Source organism: Amblyraja radiata, chromosome 1 (assembly GCF_010909765.2).
Source record: "Amblyraja radiata isolate CabotCenter1 chromosome 1, sAmbRad1.1.pri, whole genome shotgun sequence".
NCBI lineage: Eukaryota > Metazoa > Chordata > Chondrichthyes > Rajiformes > Rajidae > Amblyraja > Amblyraja radiata.
Genome location: NC_045956.1, coordinates 21036819 through 21062981, shown reverse-complemented (window position 1 = coordinate 21062981; position 26163 = coordinate 21036819). Strand labels below are relative to the sequence as shown.

General features: G+C 42.4%; 1 protein-coding gene across 4 annotated transcripts in view; it reads left to right on the top strand.

Moving 5' to 3' along the window:
• larp7 (La ribonucleoprotein 7, transcriptional regulator) overlaps window positions 1-26163 on the top strand; it is a 52367-nt gene that overhangs the window by 8222 nt on the left and 17982 nt on the right. For 3 of the 4 annotated variants that reach the window (XM_033018664.1, XM_033018674.1, XM_033018683.1), the window contains 7 exons: window positions 12-112; window positions 7461-7544; window positions 11132-11296; window positions 13227-13335; window positions 13403-13771; window positions 13857-13995; window positions 18974-19128. In XM_033018664.1, the coding sequence (XP_032874555.1) occupies window positions 12-112; window positions 7461-7544; window positions 11132-11296; window positions 13227-13335; window positions 13403-13771; window positions 13857-13995; window positions 18974-19128 (1122 nt within the window). The remainder of the gene's footprint in view (window positions 1-11; window positions 113-7460; window positions 7545-11131; window positions 11297-13226; window positions 13336-13402; window positions 13772-13856; window positions 13996-18973; window positions 19129-26163) is intronic. The other variant, XM_033018693.1, reaches the window with a different exon arrangement.

The following is a 26163-nucleotide window of genomic DNA, read 5'->3' as shown; positions in this document are numbered from 1 at the left end:
ATCAACCCTAGATGTTGATATATCTGTGCTGACAGTGTTCAACAAGATGAAAAAGTTAACCACAGATGTAAAACTCATAGCAAGGGCGTTAAAAAATTCAAATGTTCTTGAGGTAAGCTGGAATAATTTCTTATCATATGTTACTGTTGTGAATAGAAGGTACGCATCTATACAATACAAGCTATGCATTAATGTTATTAGTTTTTACATTTACATGTCACTTAATTTCTAGATTTACAGAGAAAGGCAGCATCAGTATGTTAGAGGAGGTAGGTATGCTATGGAAAAAGTAAGTGATTATGAGATGTCGTTTGGCTGAAAACATGTACTTTGAAAGGTGATGTGTTTCGGTGTTAAAAGATTAGAGATACCAAATATAATGAGGACAAAACAAAAATTAATTGGTGCCTCCTTCAGGTTAAAGGCGACTCTAATGCCCCAGTCAAACAAGTAATACACCCATATAGCATTAGATTGGAGATATGATGATGACGTTTTGGAAATTATAATCTGGGAGAAAATTAGCAGGCGCTTGGGCAAACATGGTGGATCAAAAGAGAAGCAAGCCTGATTCGCTGAGGTTAAATTGTATCTGATAAAAATTTGAGTATAGCAGCAAGGAGGTCAGATTGCAGTTGTACAGGGCCCTGGTGAGACTGCACCTGGAGTATTGTGTGCAGTTTTGGTCTCCTAATTTGAGGAAGGACATTCTTGCTATTGAGGGAGTGCAGCGTAGGTTAATTCCCAGGATGGCGGGACTGACATATGAAAGGGCTTATATTTACTGGAATTCAGAAGGTTGAAAGGGCTTTCTCACGGTGCGACCTGACGCAAGAGTTTAACATCGTGGGAACCTCCTGCGATAACAGTACGGCATTCGTGGACCACCGAGGACCTCCGTGGCGCTAACGGCAGGTAGTCGTGTAAATTTCTCCAAGAGTGACTTGAGCACTTTTTGGTGAGCGTTGCAACATTGTATGAACGCAGATGCCAGTGCGATATCCGTAATGACTCTTGCGGGTACCGTGGGAACTCCTGCGAACGGTAAACCCGGAAGCTTGACAGAGGGGACATAAGGTGAGTAAAAAAGGTGGTCTCAATATCGCCAATGGACCATGTGTCCATCGAGGACGTCCCACCTAATTGTCATTGTTTGAGAATCTTTTCAACAGTAATACTTGCAGAGATGCCTCTCAGAAAAGCGCAAAGAAAGGGGTCAAAGAAAGTCAGAAAGTTTTTAGCCATGCAGGTAAATAAGGAGGAGACTCAGCAAGAGAGACAGGTGGAGAGGCAAGAGGAGATGCCAGAGATACCACTGCCTGTGGGCTCCTTGGAGCAGGGAGAGGGTGATCAAGGTGGATTTGAGATTGCCTCCCCAGTAGCTGTTGCCTCCCCAATAGCCTCAGCAGATGATAACATAAAGGGAAGATGGCAGAAGGTAAGGCCATATAACTTCAACAGGGAACAAGAGGAGGAACTGGTGGAGTGGTACCAATGCAATGTGATTCTCAGCAGCTGCACCTCTCATTCGGATCAGGTTGTGCAGAACACATGCTGCATATACTATACTCTCCACATTCTTGGGCCTCTGCTCCATTGTCTTGAGCAAGCATCTAAATCTGTTTGCCATGATGCCAAAATAATTTTCTACTACCCTCCTGGCCCTTGACAGCCTGTAATTGAAGATCCTCTGTTCCCTAGTTAGATTCCTCTGTGGATATGGCTTCATAATCCAGGGCCGTAGTGCAAAGGCTTCATCAGCAACCATCGCATATGTGATGTCCGGGCTGTCTTCTCCTGACAGAGGTTCTGGAACAGGCATGCCTGCTGTTCCACCTTCCATTTTCTTTCCAAGCCAGGTTTCTTTCCAAATCTGGCCATCACCAACACTTCCAGGTGTGCCCACATCCACAAAGTTGTAGTTATAATCAACCACCGCCATGAGTACAATTGAGTGGAATTTCTTGTAATTGAAATAATTTGAGCCACCTTCGGGTGGTTTAAGAATTGCCACATGCTTGCCATCCAAAGCCCCACATGTGTGAGCAAAGTTCCACCTGTTTTCAAACCCCAGTGCAACTCTCTTCCACGCATCTGGTGTACTGGGGCATTCCATCACTTCAGCTGAATAAAATTGGATGATCGCCTCACAGGTTTCTCGGACAATACCACAGATGCTGTTGGTGGCGACAAGAAAGTTGTAAGATAGACTTTTATAAGAATCGCCTGAGGCCAAGTAGCGGAGGGTGATTGCTATGCGCAACCCTGGTTCCAGTGCCTTTCTCATTACAGTGTCAGTCTTCTTCAGCAGAGGTCCCAAATTATTCTTTAACTCATTAAAGAGCTCGGGTGAAATTCTGACAAAGTTTTTGAATGCACTTTTATCCTCTTCGCACAGCACATTAAGCAGTTGCTCATATTGTCCAAATTGAGGTCTCCGTTGAAACATGGGCTTAACCCAGTGAGACTTCCTCTTAATTCTCTTTTAAATTAATCTCACCCTTCTGCCTTCACGCAAGCGTTTTCGATGCACATGTTGCGCTAATGCATACAGCGCGTCAATGAAAATAACAACCAGCCTGTACTCGAACCAACTTTGTATAGGCATGTCTGCAAATGAGCCAATTCTACGAACGGAGGATATTTATATAGTGTGTGAAAAAAAGTGACATCATTTGTGCCACGTGATTAACTACACTACAGTCCACGATGTTCATTCACGATTAACGGGAAAGATCGGGAGACGGACAAGTCACTTGCACAAATGACAGAATTGCCGAGTACCGTGGGAACTCTTTATCTACCCCCCGTTATATCGTGCGGAACTCATGCTGGACCACGACCACTTCACTCTGGTGACATCTTGCGTCAGGTCGCACCGTGAGAACCGGCCATTAGAAGATCTTATAGAAACATAAAATTCTTAAGAGATTGAACAGGCTAGATGCAGGAAAAAATGTTCCCGATGTTGGGGGAGTCTTGAACCAGTGGTCACAGTTTAAGAATAAGGTGTAGGCCATTTAGGACTGAGATGAGGAAAAACTTTTTCATCAAGACAGTTGTGAATCTGAAATTCTCTGCCACAGAAGGCAGTGGAGGCTAATCCACTGGATGTTTTCGAGAGAGTAAGATATAGCTCTTAGGGCTAGTGGAATCAAGGGATATAGGGAGAAAGCAGGAACAGGTACTGATTTCGGTTGATCAGCCATGATCATTTTGAATGGCGGGGCTGGCTCCAAGGGGCCAAATGGCCTACTCCCGCACCTATTTTCTATGTTTCTAATTAGGACGATGCAATTAAAATGCAGTAAAAGCATAGATATAAATTGGCCTGGGAGCAAGATTATGTTGAATGGCTGTGTTTCACACGGCGTACATCAGAATTCTGCAAGCTTCTGTTCCAGAACCATTGCTGTTTTTGATATGACTTGACTATAGAGGGCAGCATTTAGAAATTTACAAAAGTTTGAAGTGCAGTAAACTCGGGTGTGATGATCAACTTCGGGGGAACCCAGAATGGCAGACATGGGGGTAGGTGTAAAACATAGAAATAAATAAAGTGATAGCATTTGTTGGTAAGAATGAAGTGGGGGTAGCTTGGTGGAAGGTTCAATTTTAAAAGATATGCAAAAAGAGAGAAACTGATTGCATATACAGGTGCACAACCTTTTATCCGAAAGCCTTGGGACCAGACACTTTTCGTAATTCGGAATTTTTCGGCTTTCGGAATGGAAGATTTTTAGCGTAGATTTTAATGGCTGGCTCAGTGGTAGAGTGCTCGGCTCATATCCGCAAGGTCGCGAGTTTGCGCCTCGATCCCGGCAGTTACTCGATCGCGAGTTTGAGTCTTCAATGTAGTTTTTTCTTGCAGAATAGGAGAGAATAGGGAGGGTTAGGCTGGGATCATTCTCTGCGAGATGATCTTAGTGCGGGAGACAAGTGTAGGAGAGGTGTACTGACTGTGTGGGCAGAACTTTGGAAGTGATTGCCCACCATTCTCAAAAGCCGCTGTGTCTCCCTGTCCCTGGGATAGCAGGGGGCGATCAAACAGCACAATACCCCCCTCCCCCTCCAACTCCAGAGGAATCCGCTCCCCGATGGGCCGCTACGGCGACAAGTGGCAGTTCGCCCACAGCCCGAGCTGCGCCACCCCAAGAACAAGACGTACCTTGCACACCATCAGCTTCTGCCCCTACAGGGAGCGTGTTCCTCTGGAGTTGGAGCGGGGCTGGGCTGGAGTTGCTGATCTGGGATCTCCGTGCTTGCAGTGGGCCTGGGGGTCAGTGTCCCGATGAGGGGGCGCAGCTCGGGCTGTGGGCAAACTGCCACTTGTCGCTGTAGCGGCCCATCGGGTAGCGGCTTCTGGTGGTCCTGACGTCTCCGGCCAGTTTGCAGTTTTCCTCTGGAGTTGGAACGGGGCTGGGCTGCTGCTGGCTGTGGGTCTCTGGGATCTCCGTGCTAGCAGTGGGCCTGGGGGTCGGTGTCCCGTTGGTCCTGACGTCTCCGGTGACTGGCACTGACCTGCTGGCATCGCCGACGTGAAGACAGTGCAAAGCCCCCGCGCCAGTGCAATGGGCGGGGAGCTGGAGAGGGGAGGGAAGGGGTCACACACATGGCCGGGAAGCAGAGGGGTGTAGGTGGGGTGAAACTGAAGGGAGCGACAATCTGCTGCTGCCTGCCCGCTGAGTTAAAAAGTTCCCACGCAAGACTCACGATACATTGTGTATCGTAAGTCTACCGTGGGAACTTTTTAACTCAGCGGGCAGGCAGCAGCAGATTGTCAATTATTAACCCTCCCGCGCAATATACCCTCACCTTCTCTTTTATGAATGGGGATTTAGTTCCCCTTTCTTCGAGGACCGACCGGAGGTTCCGCTGTCACCTCTGCGGGCCGTCCTCGGTGAACGTCTTCAAGGACCTTTCTTCAAGGACCGAAAAAATGTCCGCTATTCGGAGCTTTTCATTATTTGGAATTTCGGATAAAAGGTTGTGCACCTGTATTGCACAAATCTGTAAAAGTAGCAGGACGTGTTTAGACAGCAGGTGACAGTATTTAAAAGTCCAGCCTTTGGATGGAGACCTTTGGATGGGTCATTAATCTAAACTGCAGCATTTTATCTAGTTCTGGGAACAATATTTCAGAAAACGCATGAAGGTATTGGTTTAAGGATGTGACTAATAATCAGGTTATTCGTCTACAACGAGGTTAACAGGAAATTTGATAAAGTTGGTTAGAAAGAGTAAAAATGAGTAAAGTAACACTAGATGGCGCAACAATCACATTTGTTTCCGATGTTTTGCAAGAGTGAGAAAGAGTTGAAGAGGAAAGGTCTTTGACCCGAAACGTCACCTCTCCAGAGATGCTACCTTTCCCTCTGAGTTACTCCAATATTTTGTGCTGATCTTTGGTGTAAACCAGCATCAGCAGTTCCTTCCTATACAAGGTTTATTTTGGAGTGGTTTGATCTGAAATGTACTTTCTTAAAGAATAATGGCTGCAGCTTGAATTGTTAGAGCACATGGGGGTTTAAGAGACAACATATATGAAACGTGAAAGCTGCCGTGCAAGTTCATCAGGTAATTAAGGTTTATTGGGTACAAGCTTTTATTTCAGGAGGGTAGTATAAAAGTAAGGAGACCACAGCTAGAGTACAGTGAAGAATGTGTCCCTTTATTTAAGGAAACATAACATTTTGGAGGCATTTCAGAACGGGTTCATGAGGATGACTAGGGGTGTAGAGATTGTCTTATGAGGAAAGGTTGGTCTGTGCATATTGGAATTTAGAAGAATTAAAGGTGATTTTTTTGAAAAGTATGTTTTTAGCAAGCTAGATGGTGCTAATGCTGGGAGGATATTTCTGCTTGTGTGACATCAAGGGTGAGAGAGCATGGTCTAATTAAAAATGTGAGACCGAGACTTAACAAAAGCTAAGACAGATGTGGAAGAATTTCTTTTTTCAAAGGGTTGTGAATCTTTGGAATCCCTTTGCCTCACTTAGAAAGCAAAGCAGTGGAGGTTTCAAAGGTCTTTTATTGTCACATGTACCAACTAAGATACATTGATATGCAAATTATCATACAGCCATACGAAAAAAAAGACACACAACTACATAAAAGTTAACATAAACATCCACCACAGCGGATTCCCCACATTCCTCACTGTGATGGAAGGCAGAAAAGTCTAATAAGCTTCCTGTTTATTCTCCCGCGGTTGGGGCAGTCGAACCAACCGTTGGGGCGATCAACGCTGCCGCGTCGGGGCGGTCGAAGCTCCTGCGGCTTGGAGTTCCTGAAGTCTGTCTCGGACCGGACACCGCGAGCTCTTTGATGTTAAGTCTGCAAGCACCCACGGTTGGAGCTCCGAGGTCGATCCCTGTTAAAGTCCCGTAGGCTCCCCGTGGTGGAGCTCTCAAAAGTCGGTCTCCAGCAAAGGCCGCCAACTCCTCGATGTTAGGCCGCAGTGTGGACGGAGATACGATACAGGGAAAAATCGCATCTCCATCGAGGTAAAAGATTAGAAAAGATTTTCCTCAAACCCACACACACACACACACACACACACACACACACACACACACACACACACACACACACACACACACACACACACACACACACACACACACACACACACACACACACACACACACACACACACACACACACACACACACACACACACACACACACATAAAACAAGCTAAAGAACACTAAAAACATACATTTAACACACTATTAAAACACAAAGAAGGAAGGGACAGCCATTGGGGCTGATCCTTGAATATATTCAAAGTGAGATAGATAGATTTTCAATCAGCAAGAAAAGCAATGATCAAGGGGAGAAGGCTTAGAAAGTGGACATCAGGAAAGTTGTACTGATCTTGATTTCATTGAATGGCAGTGTAAGCTCAGGAATGAACAACCACCTTTTTCCTGCTATTTTTATGATCTTACTAACTTTCATAAATTAAAGATACTAGATAAATTGAAGATATAGCTCCAACTGAGAGGCGCATACACTCTTTGCATGCTGTATCACAGTCGGTTGAACCTTCTGAAACTGAGCTAAAGGTGTTACTATGTTAACAGTTTTGTCGCTCCACTTCCAAAAGATTTTAGATTGTCATAATGAATTAGATAATTTAAAGATGCACACACAATAATATGTCAATTTGAGCCTGGAAGATATGTCCATTTGAGCCAGGATCTGGCTAGTTTTTACATGGATTGTGGGGTACATAAATGATTGAACGGAATAGCTGTAAATCCATCCATTACTCCACTGTATGTTGCCTAATGATTAAAAAGTACAAACCAAAATACTGCAGTCACAGTAGCCTTTTTCCTATTAAGCTGCGAATCCTGTTGCTAAAGGAAAAAGAATAGGAAAAAGAATAAGAAAGTTCCTTTCTAATCTAATGATAGTTTAAAACTAAGCTTCTTCAAATTGTTATCTGCAGCTTAATGTCGAAGCGACAAAATTAAGGCGACGCCTGGCATTAGGAGTCCAACCGCAAGATGTTGATGCCCGTACAATTTATGTGGTATGTATGAATAATCTCGGTATGATCAGTGACTGAATTTCCCATTAGAGCTGAAGACAGCCATTGATTGCATGGACTCCCACCGTGTGATCCTGCAAATTGACCTTTTGCCGCATTATCCGTTTTGCCAGAACAACATGGCACGGCCTCCATGATGAGTCGAACGGTACTAGAATAGTCCACATAGGAGGCCGAGATATCGGCAAACAAAGTCGGCTATGGGAATGTATTCTTCCGGCTACATCTGACCTGCCAAATCGGCCGTGGAAGTCCCGATGAGGTTGAGATTGGCTGCTTCACCCAGGCCTAGGCACCGCAGGGGGGGGGGGGGGGGGGAGAGAAATTTTAAATGCGCTCATAATTTTGTCCGGGTTAAAGAAGGTGCTGGACCATCAGTTGCTGGGAAATTGGTGGTGGGCCTGCAATTGTTATCGGCTAGTTTCTTGTCATATGCACCGTTACAGGGAGGAACAGGTACAATGAAAAACTTGCTTGCTTACAGCAGCATCACAGGCACCTAATCTCAGCCAACATACAAATTATCCACAGCAGTACAAAAACACAATTATAAAGCAAATCTAACCCACAGGTGTGAATCGTGGTGGTGTTCCATTCCTGAGGTAGGATAAGGCAAAAAACTCATGGTTGTAGCTCTGTGCTGAAGTAACTCAGCAGGCCAAGCAGCATCCACGAAGGGAATGGACGGGCACTATTTCAGGTTGGGACCCTTCTGGTTGTAGTGGGGGACGGGAGGGGAGAGCTGGAAAAAAGGCGGGAGTGGGACAGAGCCTGGCGGGTGATAGGTGGATACAGATGAGGAAGTTTGTTGGCAGATGGGTAGACAAAGACGAGCTGAAAAGGAGATCCTCGAGAGTGAAATGTAGTCGGGGAGATAAAGTGGTTTTCTCTTGGTGCTCCGGTTTCCACCCACACTCCAAAGACGTACAGGTTTGTAGGTTAATTGGTTTTGGCAAAATCGTCCATAGTGTGTGTCGGACAGCTGTAGAGCATGGGGTGATTGCTGGTCGGCATGGGCTCAGTGGGCCGCAGAGCCTGTTTCCGCAGTCTAATGGAATCTGTGCTTCATAAATGGCCTACCTACCCCTGTGCGAGAGATGGGTGCGCATCATGGAGTACACAAAAGAGAGGGGGGCTGGGGAGATGGGGTTGTTACTTATAATGGGAGTTTATTGTTCTTGTTGTGTAGATGCAGACATATACCAAAGATGGACATGTGCTAGAGTAACTCAGGGGATCAGGCAGCATCTCTGGAGAAAGGATGGGCAACGTTATGAGTCGAGACCCTTCTTCAGACGCATGTTCATACTGTTGAGCTGTAAACTACACAACTAAACAAGATCTTTTTGCTCTATTTTGCATGAGTCCTCATGGAGCCTCATGTATTTTGCAGTTGCCAAACAGAAAGGTTGACAGATGGAAGATTGGGGGGGGGGGGGGGGTTATAAGAGTTAAAACGGGTACTAACCGGGGGATCCAGCAAAGTAGGCAAGTAAGATGTTCAGAAACACCTAATGCAAATGAGCTGGTGGTCTCAGGGTGGATGTGTAGGGTCATGCCATATCTCCTACTGTTGAAGGTGAAGTACCTGAGGAAGGGAGTGTGGGGGAAAGTGGTCTCTGGAGAAAGCAGAATGGGGTGGCGATGAGAATATTGCTTGTATTCACTGGAATTTAGGATGAGAGGGGATCTTATAGAAACTTATAATTCTTAAAGGATTGGACACGCATGAAAAATGTTCCCGATGTTGGGAGAGTCCAGAACCAGGGGTCACCGTTTAAAAATAAGGGGTAGGCCATTTAGGACTGAGATCACCCAAACAGTTCCAGACAGAATCTGTGGAATTCTCTGTCACACAAGGAAGGCAGTGGAGGCCAATTCACTGGATGTTTTCAAGAGTTAGATTTAGCTTAGGGGGGGGGCGGGGGAGCAGGAACTGGGTACTGTTTTTCGATGATCAGCCATGCTCATATTGAATGACCTACTCCTGCACCAATTTTACTGTTTAATAATATGACTGATGGAGGGGATCGCATTGAAAACGTCAGGTTGCACGAAAGGGGGTGCGTGATAGATGAGTCCAAAGATCTTAGAGCAGAGCAAGATGGGCTGCTCCCGCGAAATACAATGGGCTGACGTGTAGTACGCTACAGAGGGGATCCTGGGCATTTTTCCCCGCCCATTTTAGTAACCGGAGCCTACCTGACCCGACTCGCAGTGTAATCAATGTTGCGGGGCAACAGTTTGTGTGTGTGATATAGGGTTAGATTCATAATTCTGTCAGTTCATACTTGTCAAGAATAAAATTTGACTGGTAATTGTCTTTTTTAATGTTTTTTAAATCATGTCTTTTTAAATGGCTCACAAGCAGTGTTTGAGTTGATTTTGTAGTAACCGGAACCGACCCGACTCGCAGGGTAATTGACATTGCGGGGGAAGTTTTTGTGTGTGATATAGGGTTAGATTCATAATTCTGTTAGTTCATAATTCTGTTAATTCTTGTTAAAGAATAAAATGTTTATAAACACACATACATGAATGTGATATAAATGTATATAATCATATAACACACACAATTATATTTCTTCTGATCCAATGATGAACTTTATTTCAGACTAGACAAGGGACATTAAATAAGAAACATTGTAAACCCCCCGCAACTTCACACACATTAGGCCTTATCCCCCCCCCCCCCCCCTCGGCACTCCCTCGCCTGCCCCCTCACTACAATGTCTCCCCCCCCTCCTATACCCCTCTCCCCGCTGCCCCACACTCCCTCTCCCCGCTGCCCCGGGCCCCACACTCCCTCTCCCCGCTGCCCCGGGCCCCACACTCCCTCTCCCCGCTGCCCCGGGCCGCACACTCCCTCTCCCTCTCCCCGGGCCGCGCATTCCCTCTCCCCGCTGCCCCAGGCCGCACACTCCCTCTCCCCGGGCCGCTCACTCATTCTCCCCGCTGCGGAAACAAAGATCCGATCTTTGGCCGGAACAAGATGGCGGGGACTGGTCGCTAAAATGGGTCCTATAATCACCCATGAATCCGCCCATGAGCGTACTACGCGTTTGCGTGAGTAACCCACCTTGCTCCGCTACAAGATCTTTGGACGAGTCAGCACACAAATAAAATTGTGGCGGGTGGGGGCAAAAGAATGCTGCTTGTCACATCCAGAATCAAAAGATTTGATAACTAAAGTATGGGAATTTGCACCAGGTCAAGTCGCAGCCCAACTTGCCCATGCCAAGAATATGTTCAATCTACACTTGCCCCTTCTGCCTGCATTTGCCCCATGGGCCTCTTAACCCGCTAGACCCGGGTCCGATACAGAGTACAGATGCAGTCTGTACGGAATTGTATGTTCTCCCCATGGGCACATGGGTTTTCTCCCAAGATCAGTTACCACTCGCACTCCACAAAGACATACAAGTTTGTACGTTAAGTTGCTCTGTATAAGTGTAAATTGCCCCCAGTGTGTGTAGGATAATGCTAATGTGCAGGGGATCACTGGTCAGTGTGTCCAAAGGACCTTTTTCTCTGAACGAACTAAAATTTGTCTGTTTTGCTACTTTTAGGAGTTACTTCCCAAAAATGTCTCGCATAGCTGGATAGACCGTGTATTCAGCAAATGTGGTAATGTAGTCTACATCAGCATTCCTCGTTATAAAACAAGTGGTGACCCAAAAGGATTCGCTTTTGTGGAATTTGAAACAACATCAGGGGCCCAGAAAGCCATTGAGGTAACTCGAGAGAAACTTGCAAAAGCAAACACAGGATGTGAAACAGGGGTTATGTGGGGGAAATGGAGACATTTGACCACTTGTGAAAACTGGCAAGTGTGTAGGAAAATTGTGAATAGAGCAGAAATTATCTAATTAATTTTGGGGGTCTGCATGTGCACACATGGTAAGTCAGTCACAAGCGAGTAGCAGAATTAGGCCATTCAGCCCATCAAGTCTACTCTTGCCATTCAATGATGGCTGATCTATTTCTCCCTCCTAACCCCAATTCTCCTGCCTTCTCCCCATTATCACCAGTACTAATCAGGAATATCTGCCTTAAAAGTAACCATTGACTTGTCCTCCACAGGCAGCTTTCTGTGACAAAGAATTCCAGATTCACCATCCTGACTAAAGAAAGTCTTAGATACACAAAAAAATGCTGCTGGAGAAACTCAGCGGGTGCAGCAGCAGCTATGGCGCGAAGGAAATAGGCAACATTTCTTCAGACTGAAGAAGGATTTCGGCCCGAAATGTCGCCTATTTCCTTCGCTCCATAGATGCTGCTGCACCCACTGAGTTTCTCCAGCATTTTTGTGTACCATGTTACAACCCTTACCTTCAGCAGCACTGCAGTTCTGTCACTGGCCGTGTGCGCGACTTTGGCGCTTTTGGGGGCAGTTTAAAATGTTGTTTATCTCCAGCCTGTTGAAATCGATCTTTGTCAGGCTGTTTAGCTGCTGAAGAATAATCGCTCCGACATCCGTTTTATCAAGTTTATTAAAAAACGGCGCTGGATAATTTAATAGCAGGAGTAAAATATAAATGGCCTTCTAAAGTAGTCAACGCCAACCTCGCGTACGGGACAAAGCAAGGTACGCCATTTATTTTTACATATAAACGTGCATCGTAGGATGCCCTTTAATCAAAATTTAGGCCCCATACGTACCGGCAGTGTTTTTCCTGCCGATATGGGGAATTCATCGCAAATGCAACGTTCCAATCGACCGCGTTCTACAAAATCCCACTCGCAAGACGATTTAAATGGCCATTCATTTACGGGAATTAAACACTAAATTCCTTCCAAATGGCCTATAAATTCATGACAATGAGATTTAAAAATCATGTTATATTGTGAATTCTTGTGTGAATGTTATTTGGACACTTAGGCTATTGAAAAATGTTAAACCTTTTCTTGGATAGATGTTTAGATCTAGTAATGTTTGTAATTTGCTACAATTAGGTAACTAACTAATTATATGCTTTAAATTCAGGTCATCCAAGAAAGATTGTTTCATATTTGTTTCAGAATGCTTCAATCTATAATAACTGAAAATTTCATTCAGTTCTTAATTTTTAAGAAAGTTATGGGCTGTCCTTGATCACAGCTTTTGAGTTTAAGTCAATGGAAAAGCAATAGGGGAATGGAAAGCAATGGAGAAGATGCTAATTTCAAAGTATGAAAATGGCCATAACTTTAATACTGAAGATATGAAAGTGAATTAGGTGTCAAATTAAACTTTTTATGCTTTATCTGATGGGATAATTGCAGACTTGATTTTTAAAATCTCAAAATGTAGTGACATTGCTAGTACTTAAAGAAATTATGCTTTTAGGGAAATGGAATGTAGATAATTCCTTGGTACACAAAAAGGCTGGAGAAACTCAGCGGGTGCAACAGCATCTATGGAGCGAAGGAAATAGGCGACGTTTCGGGCCGAAACCCTTCTTCAGACCTTTATTGCTTTATTAAGGAATAAAGCATAATTCCTTTATGCTTTTCCTCTCAATCCATACCTATTTATCGGGCTACAAATGAAGATTGCCCCCCAGAATTCTAGCAAGTGATAAAAAATGTTGTCCGAAGTAGCGAGCGCATGAATATAAAAACAATTAATGTATCTATGATGTTTTAAATGTTTTGAAAAAACTTTTATTTTTTATTTCCAAGTTGTTAAATAATCCACCAGAAGATGCACCACGAAAACCTGGCGTTTTCCCCAAAACAGTAAAGAATAAGCCTGTTCCTGGGCTTATCTCCAGTGATGGCATTGCCCCAGGTAAAAAAAATTATTAAGTAGCTTTGGCACAATTTTGCAAAATCTTCCTTTATTCGTGGTTCTCAAGTTTCTTCAAAACCATTCTCTGTAGAGGAGAAAGAGAAAAAGAAAAAGAAAAAGAAGAAATCTCGAAAGACCGAAAGCTCGAGTCAGTCGACTACAGAGGCAATGGACCATTCCCACAAAGAACATGCAGAGACCTCAGACAAAGTGAAGGGGAGCAGAGTTACACACGATGAAACCAAAATGCCAGATCCTAGCAAAGCCAAATCGAAAGGTGAACCGCGAAAACGAGAAAAAACAGCCCTGGAGGAATCAGGTAGGAAGAAGAGAAAAAGAAATAGTACCGAAAAGCTGGAATCTGCATCTTCTACAAAAGTGAGGAGAATTGACAACACAGACAAAGAGAAAACAGACAGTGAAAAGGACATCAAAGGCAGGTAGATTTTAAAACATTCATCAAGAGTACAATGCAGAATACATGCTGTATGTTTAATTAAGCAATTTTTTTAAATTTTAAGATTTTTCAACAGAAGAAGAGCATGGATCAGGTGACAAAAAAGACGAGTCCATATCCAAAAGCAAAAGAAAACGGAAAAAAAAACATAAAGATAGACACAAGGTTGAAGAAGAGGTTATTCCTCTGAGAGTAATATCCAAGTAAGTAGACAATGGAAGTGGAATATTTCCAGTACCAGATTCAAAAATATAGAATTAAATCACCCAAGGAATCAGTGGGGTGGTGGTACAATACAATTTCATGATACGGGTTTGTACATTTAAAACACCAATATGAAGCACTTACTTGCAAGATTAAACAGCAAGTTTTCCATGTTGGTGTTTCAAAACTACAATAAGCTTTCAAGATCCAAAATGTGCTGTAGAAATCCATATGGTCTTATCGTGAGGCAGGAATCCCAACAAGAGAGCACTTACTTCATAGATAGCAAGTTCTCACATGTTAGAGGACCCACATCACAATTGCTTCCATTGCAAAATTGGGATATCTTGGAACTGAACATTGTAAATAAATTCCCATACAAAAGTTACTATAATAACTTTATTTAAAACAATTCAGCACAGGTATTACTCTAAGTCTTGCTTTTGACTTGATATAATCGTGTGTGTGTTGAGAAATCCCAACATAAAAGCACTTACTTCAGCAATAACTTAAAAGCAGCAAGTGCATGAATGTTAGGGAATTCTTGCCACTCAATTTCCTGGTGTACTTCTTACAACAATCTGCAAGCGAATGTGTACAAACCTCGGATTTTAAGATTGTGTGCAGTAGAAATCCCAACATGAGAGCACTTACTTAAACCGAGATGGCAAGCACTCGCATGTTAGAGGCTCTAAAGCAATATCTTGTCCCTTCTCCTGCCAAAATAAATGTACACATTTGCTCTTGTCAAAATGCCTTAACTGTTGCAGAAATCCCAATATGATAAGCACTTAATTTTAATTGAATGCACAGCAAATGCTTACATATTAGGATCTCTAAAACAATTGATAGAATTGAATCATACTGCAAAAGAGTAACATTAAAAGATTGTGTGACAAATTTAGAGTCCAAGCAGTCCTTCCAAGCTAAATCATATCCCACTCCAGATGACCTTAGCCTACCTTTTACAAGTTTTTATTTATTTCCACACCCTTTACATCAGCTTTCATACAGCAACCCGACATGCACAAAATCCCAAAAGCTTTCAAGGCAAACCTCAGCTGTGATTTGTATTCCACTGTTACCCTAACAAAAAGCACTTACTAAATGTTATGAAAAAGGAATGCTTTGCTGTTAGGTGAGCAGGAGATCCCAAGTTGGGCAAGTAAGAAAATACTCCTCCCAAGACACTTTTGTAGTACATATGTATGCCAAAACTGTAGGTTAGAAATTCCAACATGTGAGTACTTACTAATGTAACCTGGACAGCAAGCTTCACTTGTTGGAGTGACTAGCAACAGTGAAAAACAGTATAAATACCCAGATGAGCATAGGGATACATTGAGGTAGGATTTTGTTATTTTAAAGTCACCAGCATTGGCAATAAAAGTAGACATTAAAATGTTGATACTAGACAGTGCATCACCATTGCTGAAGTGCAATACCAAATAAAGATGAACAGCATTGCACGATTGCAGTGGTGATGCACTGTACTGTATTAGCAATATTTTTTCTTTTCAGAGCAAAATTATAGCCCATTCATCAGTTAAAACCTCATTCTTGCTCAGTTCCCTCAATTGCATCACCAAACAGTTTCCACGTTTTTTCCTTACAATGAAGTACATTATGTAAAACAATTGGAAGTGAAATTGAACTATTTTTACCATGCAACAACTTTTAAAAACATCATTTAAATATCTTAATGAAATTTGACTTCCCTTAAATGTCAATAAAAGTTATTGCCAATTTGCTTGAAAAAGGTGCAGGAGGCAAAGAATTAAATATCCACTGCTACTTCAACATAAAAGCACTTACTTGTACTAAAACAGAAAGGCTTCTAAGTTGACGTAACAGGAGACATTTTACATCAATATCTCAGGTAGAGGAAAACATGCAGCACCAGTAAAAGAAGGCAACCTCAAGAGCTTACACAAAGTTTTTACCAAACTGAATTCTTCCTGGTTTCATTTCTTCCAACCTTCCTTCTTCGCTTCTACAGCCAAAGGATTCTTTCAGCTACTCAGTCACTGATATTTATATTTCTTTCAGGTACAGTGATTTTAATTAGCTACCTTTTCTGAAGGGGTTGGACCTTTGAATTTCTATTGTTCTAGCAATGTATCAAGACCTGTTTGCCTCAGTGGGTGGTGCCGGCATGTTAACAAGCTGTAAATGGCAGCAAATGGGGCCCATCACCAGAAAAGACTGGTTGTGCTTAATTCAATATCTGCTTTTGTTTAATGGAATTAAGATAGCCTGCACAATGATGCATTAGCACACAATTATTTTTTTCCAAACAATGTGACTCAGTTGAATATTGTTCTGAATATTTGCAGTAATTTATTTAAAGCACAGTACTGTTTTATCATTCAAGATTCATTTCAGTTTATTTCTAAAGTAAAATACTGAATATATGTGGCGAGAACTGGTTTTGACAAATATTAAATCGTTTTGGATGCAAATCAGTTTTATGGTGGAAAACCAGAAAATTGCAGATCCTGGAAACTGAAGCAGCTTGGTGTTGAAACCGGGCATCTATGTCATTCAGTTTTATGATTTTATATTTCATTTTCACAAAATAATAATACTATTAACTTAAATGAAGTTTAATAACTGGTTTATGTTCCTGTGTTTAGTCACAAGTGCTCAAGCTTAAAACATTGTGTTTTCAATTCAATTGGTTGGTTCAATGGACAAATGGAAAGTTTGTGATGCCCACAAATGGTCTCCTGCTACTTTGCTCATGCTGCATGGTCCTTGATTTCTCACACATAGAAAGCAGGTTTTCAAAGTATTGATTGAGGGAATTGGGTGCTATCCTGCAATTTTACTCACAGGTGTTCAATTAGATTTTTGGTGCCTTTGACACCTGTGCCATAATTTCATGTGACTCAAAGAAAGCAATGCTATCAATACAAGTACATTTTTTAAAAAGACAAAAATTCTTGTGGAGAGCAATATCGGTAACAAGAACTTTATTTATGTAGCAAGCAACTGCAGATGCTGGTTTACACTGAAGATATACACAAAATGCTGGAGTAACTCAGCGGGACAGGCAGCATCACTGGATAGAAGGAATTGGTGACGTTTCAGGTCGAAACCCTTCTTCAGGCTTTATTTATTTGTGTGTAATAATGTGGACAATCAAAGATCGATAAAGTAGCGCTGAATTTTAGAGAAATTCAGATTCTGATCAATATTTAGATGCTCGCATCAAAGATAACACGGGCTGAAGAAGGGTCTCGACCCGAAACGTCACCCATTCCTTCTCTCCAGAGATGCTGCCTGTCCTGCTGAGTTACTCTATCATTTTGTGTCTGCATCAAAGATAAGTTGGACAGATGGGTGAGTAGTTTGAGTGAGCCTAACATGTAGATGACTCAAAAGTTTGAAATACATAAGATCTAGGAAGCAATTATGGTTAGTTTCAATTGTTGAGGACTGTCTTTAAACAAAGTTTGTTCATAAAATATATGAAATATTAAAGTGCAAGACTTCCTTTTACATTCACAGTGTTATCCAACTATGCATTCATAATGTTGTCAAGTTGGTACATTCATAGAGTTGTTTATACATTCCATGTACAAAGCACCAATACTACTCATGTAGCTCTGTTTAATGTGTATTTGTGGGGCTGTTGTACAGGACAAAGTCCCTCAGTGCCGAATGGCAGCAAGACCTTAGGCTTAGATTGTAGTCCTTTTTCTCAAAGCCTTTTGTGTTGTCTGTACCAATCTTCATTGCATCCCCTACCCCTTGTCGATATTTTGTTGTGCTGGAAGGTTTTGAGCAGATCAATGTGTGTGTGTGTCTCACCAAACTCATTATCTCCCACTTGATGTTTGCTTGCAAATGGCCAGTAGATCAGAGAGTAATCTTACAGCAGCTTGCTGTAGAAAATATAGAAGCTGCTATGTTTATAATGAGATCATACAACAACAATCTAATGAAGACATAATCAATGTTTAGTTATGTGTGAAGGATAAATATTAGTCGGAATACTGGAGATGACTAACTGTGCCTTTTCACAATTTATATGTTTCACACCCATTGAGTTACTCCAGCACTTTGTATGTTTTAGAATCTAGTTCTAGTTTTAGAATCCTCTGCTCAGTGGATAAGTCTGTGTGTTTATTTGTTTGTTTGTTTGTTTGTTTGTTCTTTCATTCCGGTTTAGGCGCTGTGCACATGACTGCCAGTCAACAGTCGCTTGTAGACAAAAATGCTGGAAAAACGCAGCGGTTGAGGCAACATCTATGGAGTGATGGAATAGGTGATGTTTTGGGTTGAGACCCTTCTTCAGATTTAATCAGTCTAAAGAAGGGTCTCGACCCGAAACGTCGCCTATTCCTTCGCTCCATAGATGCTGCCTCACCCACTGAGTTTCTCCAGCATTTTTGTCTACCTTTGATTTTTCCAACATCTGCACTTCTTTCTTAAACAGTCAACAGGCGCTTGTCCTTTTTTTTTAATCACTTTTAATTGTTACGTTTTTGTGTACCTTGTGTGTTGTGACTGTTGGCAGACCAATTTCCCTCCGGGGATGAATAAAGTTTATCATATCCCTTTTTGTTAACCAGCATCTGCAGTTCCTTGTTTCTCCATCTTTCAAGCCATGTGTGGTACAGTAATTTACTTTCAAGTCGCACGGCATAGCTTTGGATCCTTTCATATTTCTCCACAGAGGAGATTAATTGGGATGGTATCACACAGTACCTTTCGCCCATTAATCTGTCATATATCTTTGTCATTGAATGCATTTTTGATGACACTCACTGGACTCAGTAATTTAATGTGACAAATGGTTCCTCCTTTGTAAATAAAGAATGTTATATTTTAGTGACATCACCTCTACCCCTTGGAACTATTTGTGAGAGAAAATTTAAAGGGACGTTTTTGAAAACACAAAAATATGTTTTTAAAATATGTCATGAAAAATATTTTAAAATGTGATCATCCATTTAATTGTTTTACCAGGAAAGAGTGGATGGATTTGAAGCAGGAGTACTTAACATTGCAGAAGTCCAGCATGTCCAACTTGAAGAAAACTATGTTAGAAATCAAACATAAAAATGGCAATGAGGCAATGGAGGTGATTGACAAAATCAAAGAGGAATGCAAAGACGACGAAGGTCAGTGTCTGTGAAATATTGTATGTGTTGCTTTTCTCAATTTGCCGAGGTATCTTAGGAGAATGATGAGAGGAAGCATTCCTAAATGGAGAAATTAGGAAATGATTTAAGTCAAGATTTCCCCTTGATTCCATGGATTAGAAAAATCTTCTACCTTGCTCTTACGAGGTTTTGGAATAGAATTGTGTTTTGACTTCCGAATCCAAACCTTGGGTATGAATGCCGAGATGTAAAGATTGGAGGGAAAGTAAGGAGGCTACAAAGGGGTATAGATATTTTTAGGGAGTGGACAAAGATCTAGACAATGGAGTATAATTTGATAGTCCATTTTGGCAAGAAAAATACATTATCTAAATAGTGAGAGATTGCTGAGTTTGAGATCGAGAATAATTGCAGGATTGATTGCTTGGGGCTGCTCAGCTCTGGATGATCTGAGTTTGATTCTGACAGGGTGCAGTCTGTGGAGTTTGCATGCACTCCATCTGATCTCATGGGTTTTTACTTGGGTGCTGCAGTTTTCTCAAGCATTTCAAAGACATACTGGTAGGTTAGTTGGGTACTATAAATTGTCCTTGCTATGACAGCAGGATCAGTGTAGAATTGATGGACCTGTGAGAGAGAATGGGTTGCAAGCAAGTAAATGGTGGGTAGTTGGACTGATTGGAGTACTTGGAGAGCCTTCATAGACTGGGCATAACACTTGTCTATTTTGCGAGAAATATGACGGTTGCTTTAAAGATAGACCCCATTTCAGAATTACATGGCCCACAGAGGGCTGAAGAAGGATACTGATCTGAAAAATCGACTATCTGCTTCCCTCCATAGATGTTGCCCGACCTGCTGAATTCCTCTAGCAGTATGCAGCATCTACAATCTCTTGTGTCTCTATCCTAATCACAACACATTTGCCCTAGTGTTTGTTGCAATAAATTATATGGGTATTTACCATTAGAGGTTTAATTTGGGAGACAGTGGTGATAATTTGTTTTTCACTCCGTGTTGAAAAGCATTATGGAAGCCCAGCTTTGTTTTAGGAGCTTGTCAGACAGGGTGTTTTCTATTTCTATTTTCAAAAAGATACATAGACAATAGGTGCAGGAGTAGGCATTTGGCCATTTGAGTCCACAATCAGTACCCCGTTCCTGCCTTCTCCCCATACACCTTGATTCCAATAGCACTAAGCTCTATCTATCTCTCTCTTGATGTGCCCCAGTTAGATGTGGCCCTTGTGGCTAAAGGGATCAGGGGGTATGGAGAGAAGGCAGGTACAGGATACTGAGTTGGATGATCAGCCATGATCATATTGAATGGCGGTGCAGGCTCGAAGGGCCGAATGGCCTACTCCTGCACCTATTTTCTATGTTTCTATGAATGCATCCAGTGAATCGGCCTCCACTGTCTTCTGAGGCAGAAAATTCCACTAATTCACAACTGTGTGAAAAAGGTTTTCCTCAGTTCTAAATGGCCTACCCCTTATTCTTAAACTGTGATCCCTGGATCTGGACTCCCCGAACATCGGGAACATGTTGCCAGTCCAACCGCTTTGTTGTATTTTAAAACTTGCCATCTAAGTTCTAAAATTCATTCTATGCTGTGTATTGGCACATTACATTGAGATGGCATAACATGGCAAGACATGAACATTCCAGCCATGTAGATCGTGATCTGTGGAAAATATCACAGCTGTCTAGGCATGGAAAAGAACATTAAAACATAGAATCGGATTTACTCCCATTTGGAACAGATGGATTAATTGGAGACAGTCAGCTTGGCTTTGTAGGCAGCAGGTTGTATTTAACTCATCTGATTAAGTTTTTTGAAAAGATGCTGAAGGTGATTAATAAGGATAGGGCAGTGGATGGCGTCTACATGGATTTCAGTGTCCCCCATGGAGGCATATCCAACAAAATAAAGATGCACAGGATTAATGGTGATTTGGTCGTATGGATTCATAACAGGCTTCCTAATTAAAGACAGAGGGTTGTGGTGGAAGAACAACATTCTGGCTAGAGGCCTGTGTCTAGTGGTGTTCAGCAGGAATCTGTGTTGGGAACGCTGTTGTTTGTGATATTATTGCTGTGGGCATAAACGTAGAGGTTCGTAGATTTGCAGATGACGCCAAGATTGCCGGGATCACAGTCTGAGAAAGTCTGTCAAAGTGTATAGCAGGATATAGATTGGCTAACGAAATTGGTAGAGAAATTGCAGATAGAGTTTAAACCAAGGAAGTGTGAGATGTTGCACTGTAGGAGATCGAATGTAAGGGAAAAATTCACAATTCATGAGCAAGACCCTCAACAAGCATTGATGTACAGTGAGATCTTGGGGTCCAAGCACAAAGTGGTAACACAATTAAATAAAGTGGTAACGAAGGCATATGGTATGTGTAGGAAGGAACTGCAGATGCTGGTTTAAACCGAAGATAGACACAAAAAGCTGGAGTAACTCAGCGTGACAGGCAGCATCTCTGGAGAGAAGGAATGGGTGACGTTTTGGGTCGAGACCCTTCGTAGTCGTATGATATGCTTGTCATTTTTGGTCAGGGCTTTGAGTATAAGGTTCAGGAAGTCATGATGCAGCTTTATAGGACTTTGCTTGGGCAACATTCAGAGGATTGCGTGTAGTTCTGGTTGGCCCATTACGGGAAGGATGAGGAGGCTTTGGAAAGGATGCAGAGCAGGTTTGCCAGAATGATGTCTAGATTAGGGGATGTGAGCTACTGGGAGAAGTTGGACAGACTTGGATGGCTTTCTCTAGAATGCCAAAGATTGTGGGGAGACCTGATAGAAGTATATAAAATTATGAGAGGCATAGATAAGATAGTCAGTCAGAACTTTTTTCCCAGGATGGACATAGACATAGAAAATAGGTGCAGGAGTAGGCCATTCGGCCCTTCGAGCCTGCACAGCCATTCAATATGATCATGGATGATCATCCAACTCAGTATCCTGTACCTGCCTTCTCTCCAATCCCCCTGATCCCTTTAGCCACAAGGGCCACATCTAACTCCCTCTTAAATATAGCCAATGAACTGGCCTCAACTACCTTCTGTGGCAGAGAGTTCCAGAGATTCACCACTCTCTGTGTGAAAAATGTTTTTCTCATCTCGTCTCGGACAATAGACAATAGGTGCAGGAGTAGGCCATTCGGCCCTTCGAGCCAGCACCGCCATTCAATGTGATCATGGCTGATCATCCCCAATCAGTACCCCGTTCCTGCCTTCTCCCCATATCCCCTGACTCCGCTATTTTTAAGAGCCCTATCTAGCTCTCTCTTGAAAGCTATCCACGTGTCTACCTAATATCCTCCTAAAGGTCTATCACACCTGCTTCCAGAAATGAATATTTCTTCTCTGCATTGACCATAGAGAAAGATGATGGTGGGCAACTCGGGCAATAATAGTGACACCTTGAAAAGAGTCCTCATTACAGCAAAGCATGTGCTGAAGGCTTTAAAACATAATGGTAGATTAATTCTAGAACCACATCAAGTGAATGCTAAGATGTGGGAAGCAGAGGAAGACATTGCTGAGCCATTGGCAGAGATAATCAAAGGTAGACCCAAAAAGCTGGAGTAACTCAGCAGGCCAGGCAGCATCTCTAGAGAGAAGTGTGGAGAATTTATTAGAAATGATTCTGACAAGATTTACACGCTGTGGAAAGGTTCAGAGATATTCAGCATTAATTTGTGTGGGAAATTGTGTCTTAACTGGTTTGATTAGTTATTGATCAGTTGATTAGTAAGATTATTGTCATAACAGTGAATTATTCAAAATATGTCACTACATTATAAATACTTTGTTCATTTGTAAAATTCTGTATTGGACTTTTTGGAAAACGTAAGGGCTGCAACAAAAGTGTCAGAAATTTGTCGGTCGGCTGATTGACCCTTCTTTAGGTTTTGGGTTGTGCTCAGTATTCAGATTGTGCTCACTGTAAATGCCCGACGCTGCAAGGGTATGTTGTGTTGGAATGTACTTCTCCAATTCAGAGACCCAAGCACTTTTAAAACATATCCCCCCTTTTCAAGCTATTTAAGCCTTAGGTAAGGAAGTACAGCATGGGCCGCGGAACCAGGGGGATGGGGGGCTCTGCGGCCCCTGACCACTTCATCTCCACGTCCTTCCCCCATTTTAGTGGTGTGGCAAGGCTTCAGGTATTTTGAGTAAAGTTCTTCACATAAATGTGTATGAGGTTGGCTGCCTGAGGCAGGGAGAGAGAAAGAAATGACTAAATCTATTACCACCTGCTGTTAAAGATCAGCCTTGAAGATAAGTTTCCAAAAACTCTGCAGCAAATCATCCAGGCATGTCGCACCTTGCCCAGACATGGACAGTGAAAGGGCAAGAAGCAAAACACCTCGGCTCCATTGTTTTACTGCTTCACATTCCATGAGGCAGGTCATTATTTTGTACCCATTGCCCAGTGCCCTACCATTCACTGTCTACGTCTTGCCCTGCTTGTCTTACCAAGTTCAAGTTCACATTTATTGTCACATGCACCAATTATGGTACAGTAACATTTGTTACCATACAGTCATACAAGTGAAAAGAACACAATACATGATAGAGTTTAACATAAACATCCATCACAGTGGAATCAGCATTCCTCACTGTGATGGAAGGGGATAAAGTTCAGTCAATCTTCCACTTTCGTTCACCCGTGGTCGGCGCTTGCTCGACCATAAATTTTAGCATAATTTGAAAACTTACTAAGCATATCACCTCTTGCTTATCAAATACTAAGGGGCATTTGTTTAAGGTGAGAGGGGCAAACTTTAACGGAGATGTGTGGGACAACTTTTTTTGCACAAAAATACTGCTGGGGTTGGTGGTTGAGGCAGATATGATAGTAGCATTTAAGAGACTTTTGACTAAGTATATGCACATGTGGCAAAGCAAGGGATATGGATCATTTGCAGGCACATAGATTTGGTCGGCATCATGTTCAGTACATCGAGTCTGAAGAAGGGTTTCGGCCCGAAACGTTGCCTATTTCCTTCGCTCCATAGATGCTGCTGTACCCGCTGAGTTTCTCCAGCCTTTTGTGTACCTTCGATCTTCCAGCATCTGCAGTTCCTTCTTGAACACAGTACATACAATGTTGGCCGAAGGACCTGTTCCTCTGCTGCACTGTTGTTCGATTTCCCTGATTTTGCAACAGCATTCAGGCTTTCTGTCACAGAGAAAACTCTAACCACTCCACTTCTGATATTGAAGCTATATTGCTTTCTTGTACATTTCTAACACCTGGTTGAGCTACAGAAGGTATTGGAAGGATAAGCGAAGCACTGTTAGTTTACTGTCCAAGGCTAACAGCAACCAGTATTGAGGACCTAGTTACATTGGCGACATTAAGCAGCGTTTGTCATTCACATGCCCCATTGACATTCTATTCAAAGCTTGATCAGGTATATCCAAGAACTCTGCGGGAAGATAGAGAAGCCTGGCTTGGATTCACGATTCATCATTGGAAAAGGTAGCAGACAAATGGGAGATATCTAATGCTAGACCTCTATTTACAAAGGGCTGCCATCTACATCAATGATTGGGATGAGAATGTAAATGGCAATATTAGCAAGTTTGAAGATGATACAAATGTGGGTGGTATTCGAGATAGTAAAGATGGTTGTCAAAAATTGCAGCAGGATCTTGATCGGTTGGCCAGGTAGGCTGAGGAATGATTGATGGAATTTAATACAGAGAAATATGAGGTATTACATTTTGAGAAGTCTAACATGGGCAGGACCTACACAGTGAATGGTAGGGCTCTGGGAAGTGTCGTAGAGCAGAAGGTTCTAGGAGGGCAGGTGCATGGTTCCTTGAAGGTGGATAGGGTGATCAAAAAGGCTTTTGGCACATTGGCCTACATTAGTCAGAGTATTGAATAAGGAAGTTGGGAGGTCATATTGCAGTTGTATAAGACGTGGATGAGGCCACATTTAGAGTATTGTGTTCAGTTCTGGGCACCATGTTATAGGACACGAAGCTGTTGAGCTGGAAAGGGTACAGAGAAGATTTACGAGGATTTTGCCAGGACTAGAGGGTCTGAGCTATAGGGAGGGGTTGAGAAGGCTGGGACTTTATTCCTTGGAGTGCAGGATGAGGGGTGATCTTATAGAGATTTATAAAATCTTTAGAGGAATAGATCGGGTAGATGCAAAGAATCTCTTGCCCAGAGTAGGGGAATCGAGGACCAGTAGGTTTAAGGTGGGGAAAAGATTTAATAGGAATCGGAGGGGTAACTTTATTTACACAAAAGGGGGTAGGTGTATGGAAGCTGCCAGAGGAGGTGGTTGAGTCATGGACTATCACAACGTTTAAGTAACAGACAGGTATATGGCTAGGACGGATTTGGAGAGATTTGGACTAAACGCAGCAGGTGGGACAAGTGTAGCTAGGACATGTTGGCCAGTGCAGGCTCGTTGGGCCTAAGAGCCTGTTTCCACGCTGTATGACTCTGGCTGCTTGAGGTGGAGAAAGAGCACTTGGGATAGGATTAAGAATCTCAAGTTTTCTCGATCACTATTTCTCACAATCATCCCACCAACCCAATTCATCAAAGTCCTTCTGCTGGAATGTCTACCTTTACCGCATTGTCCTCATTAAGCATCTGACAACCCACAAAACCTTGTGAAACCAAGCCATCCTCTATCCCGAGGAACTGCCTAAAACAAATATTTAACTGCCAAATACAAAATCTAGAGAATTTTTAAAAAATCACTCAGAAATGAATTGGACAGTTTTTGCGTTGGCAGCAAAGAACATCATCATGTACACATATTTAAACTGTGGAAATCTTTACTATAAGTAAATAGATGTAAGCATTTTAACCTAAACTGGAACAATTTAACTGGAGTTTTTCATAATTTGATCTAATTTAGAAGTGTGAAGAATGCAAAATAGTTGCCATTATCACTCCAGACAAGGCCAGAGGTGTTAATAGGATTGGTGATTATAGAGCAATTTTATAGATGCCTTCACTCACAAGAAGCAGAAATTTAAATCATTCTGAATGGTAAATCTGGAAACTTCCT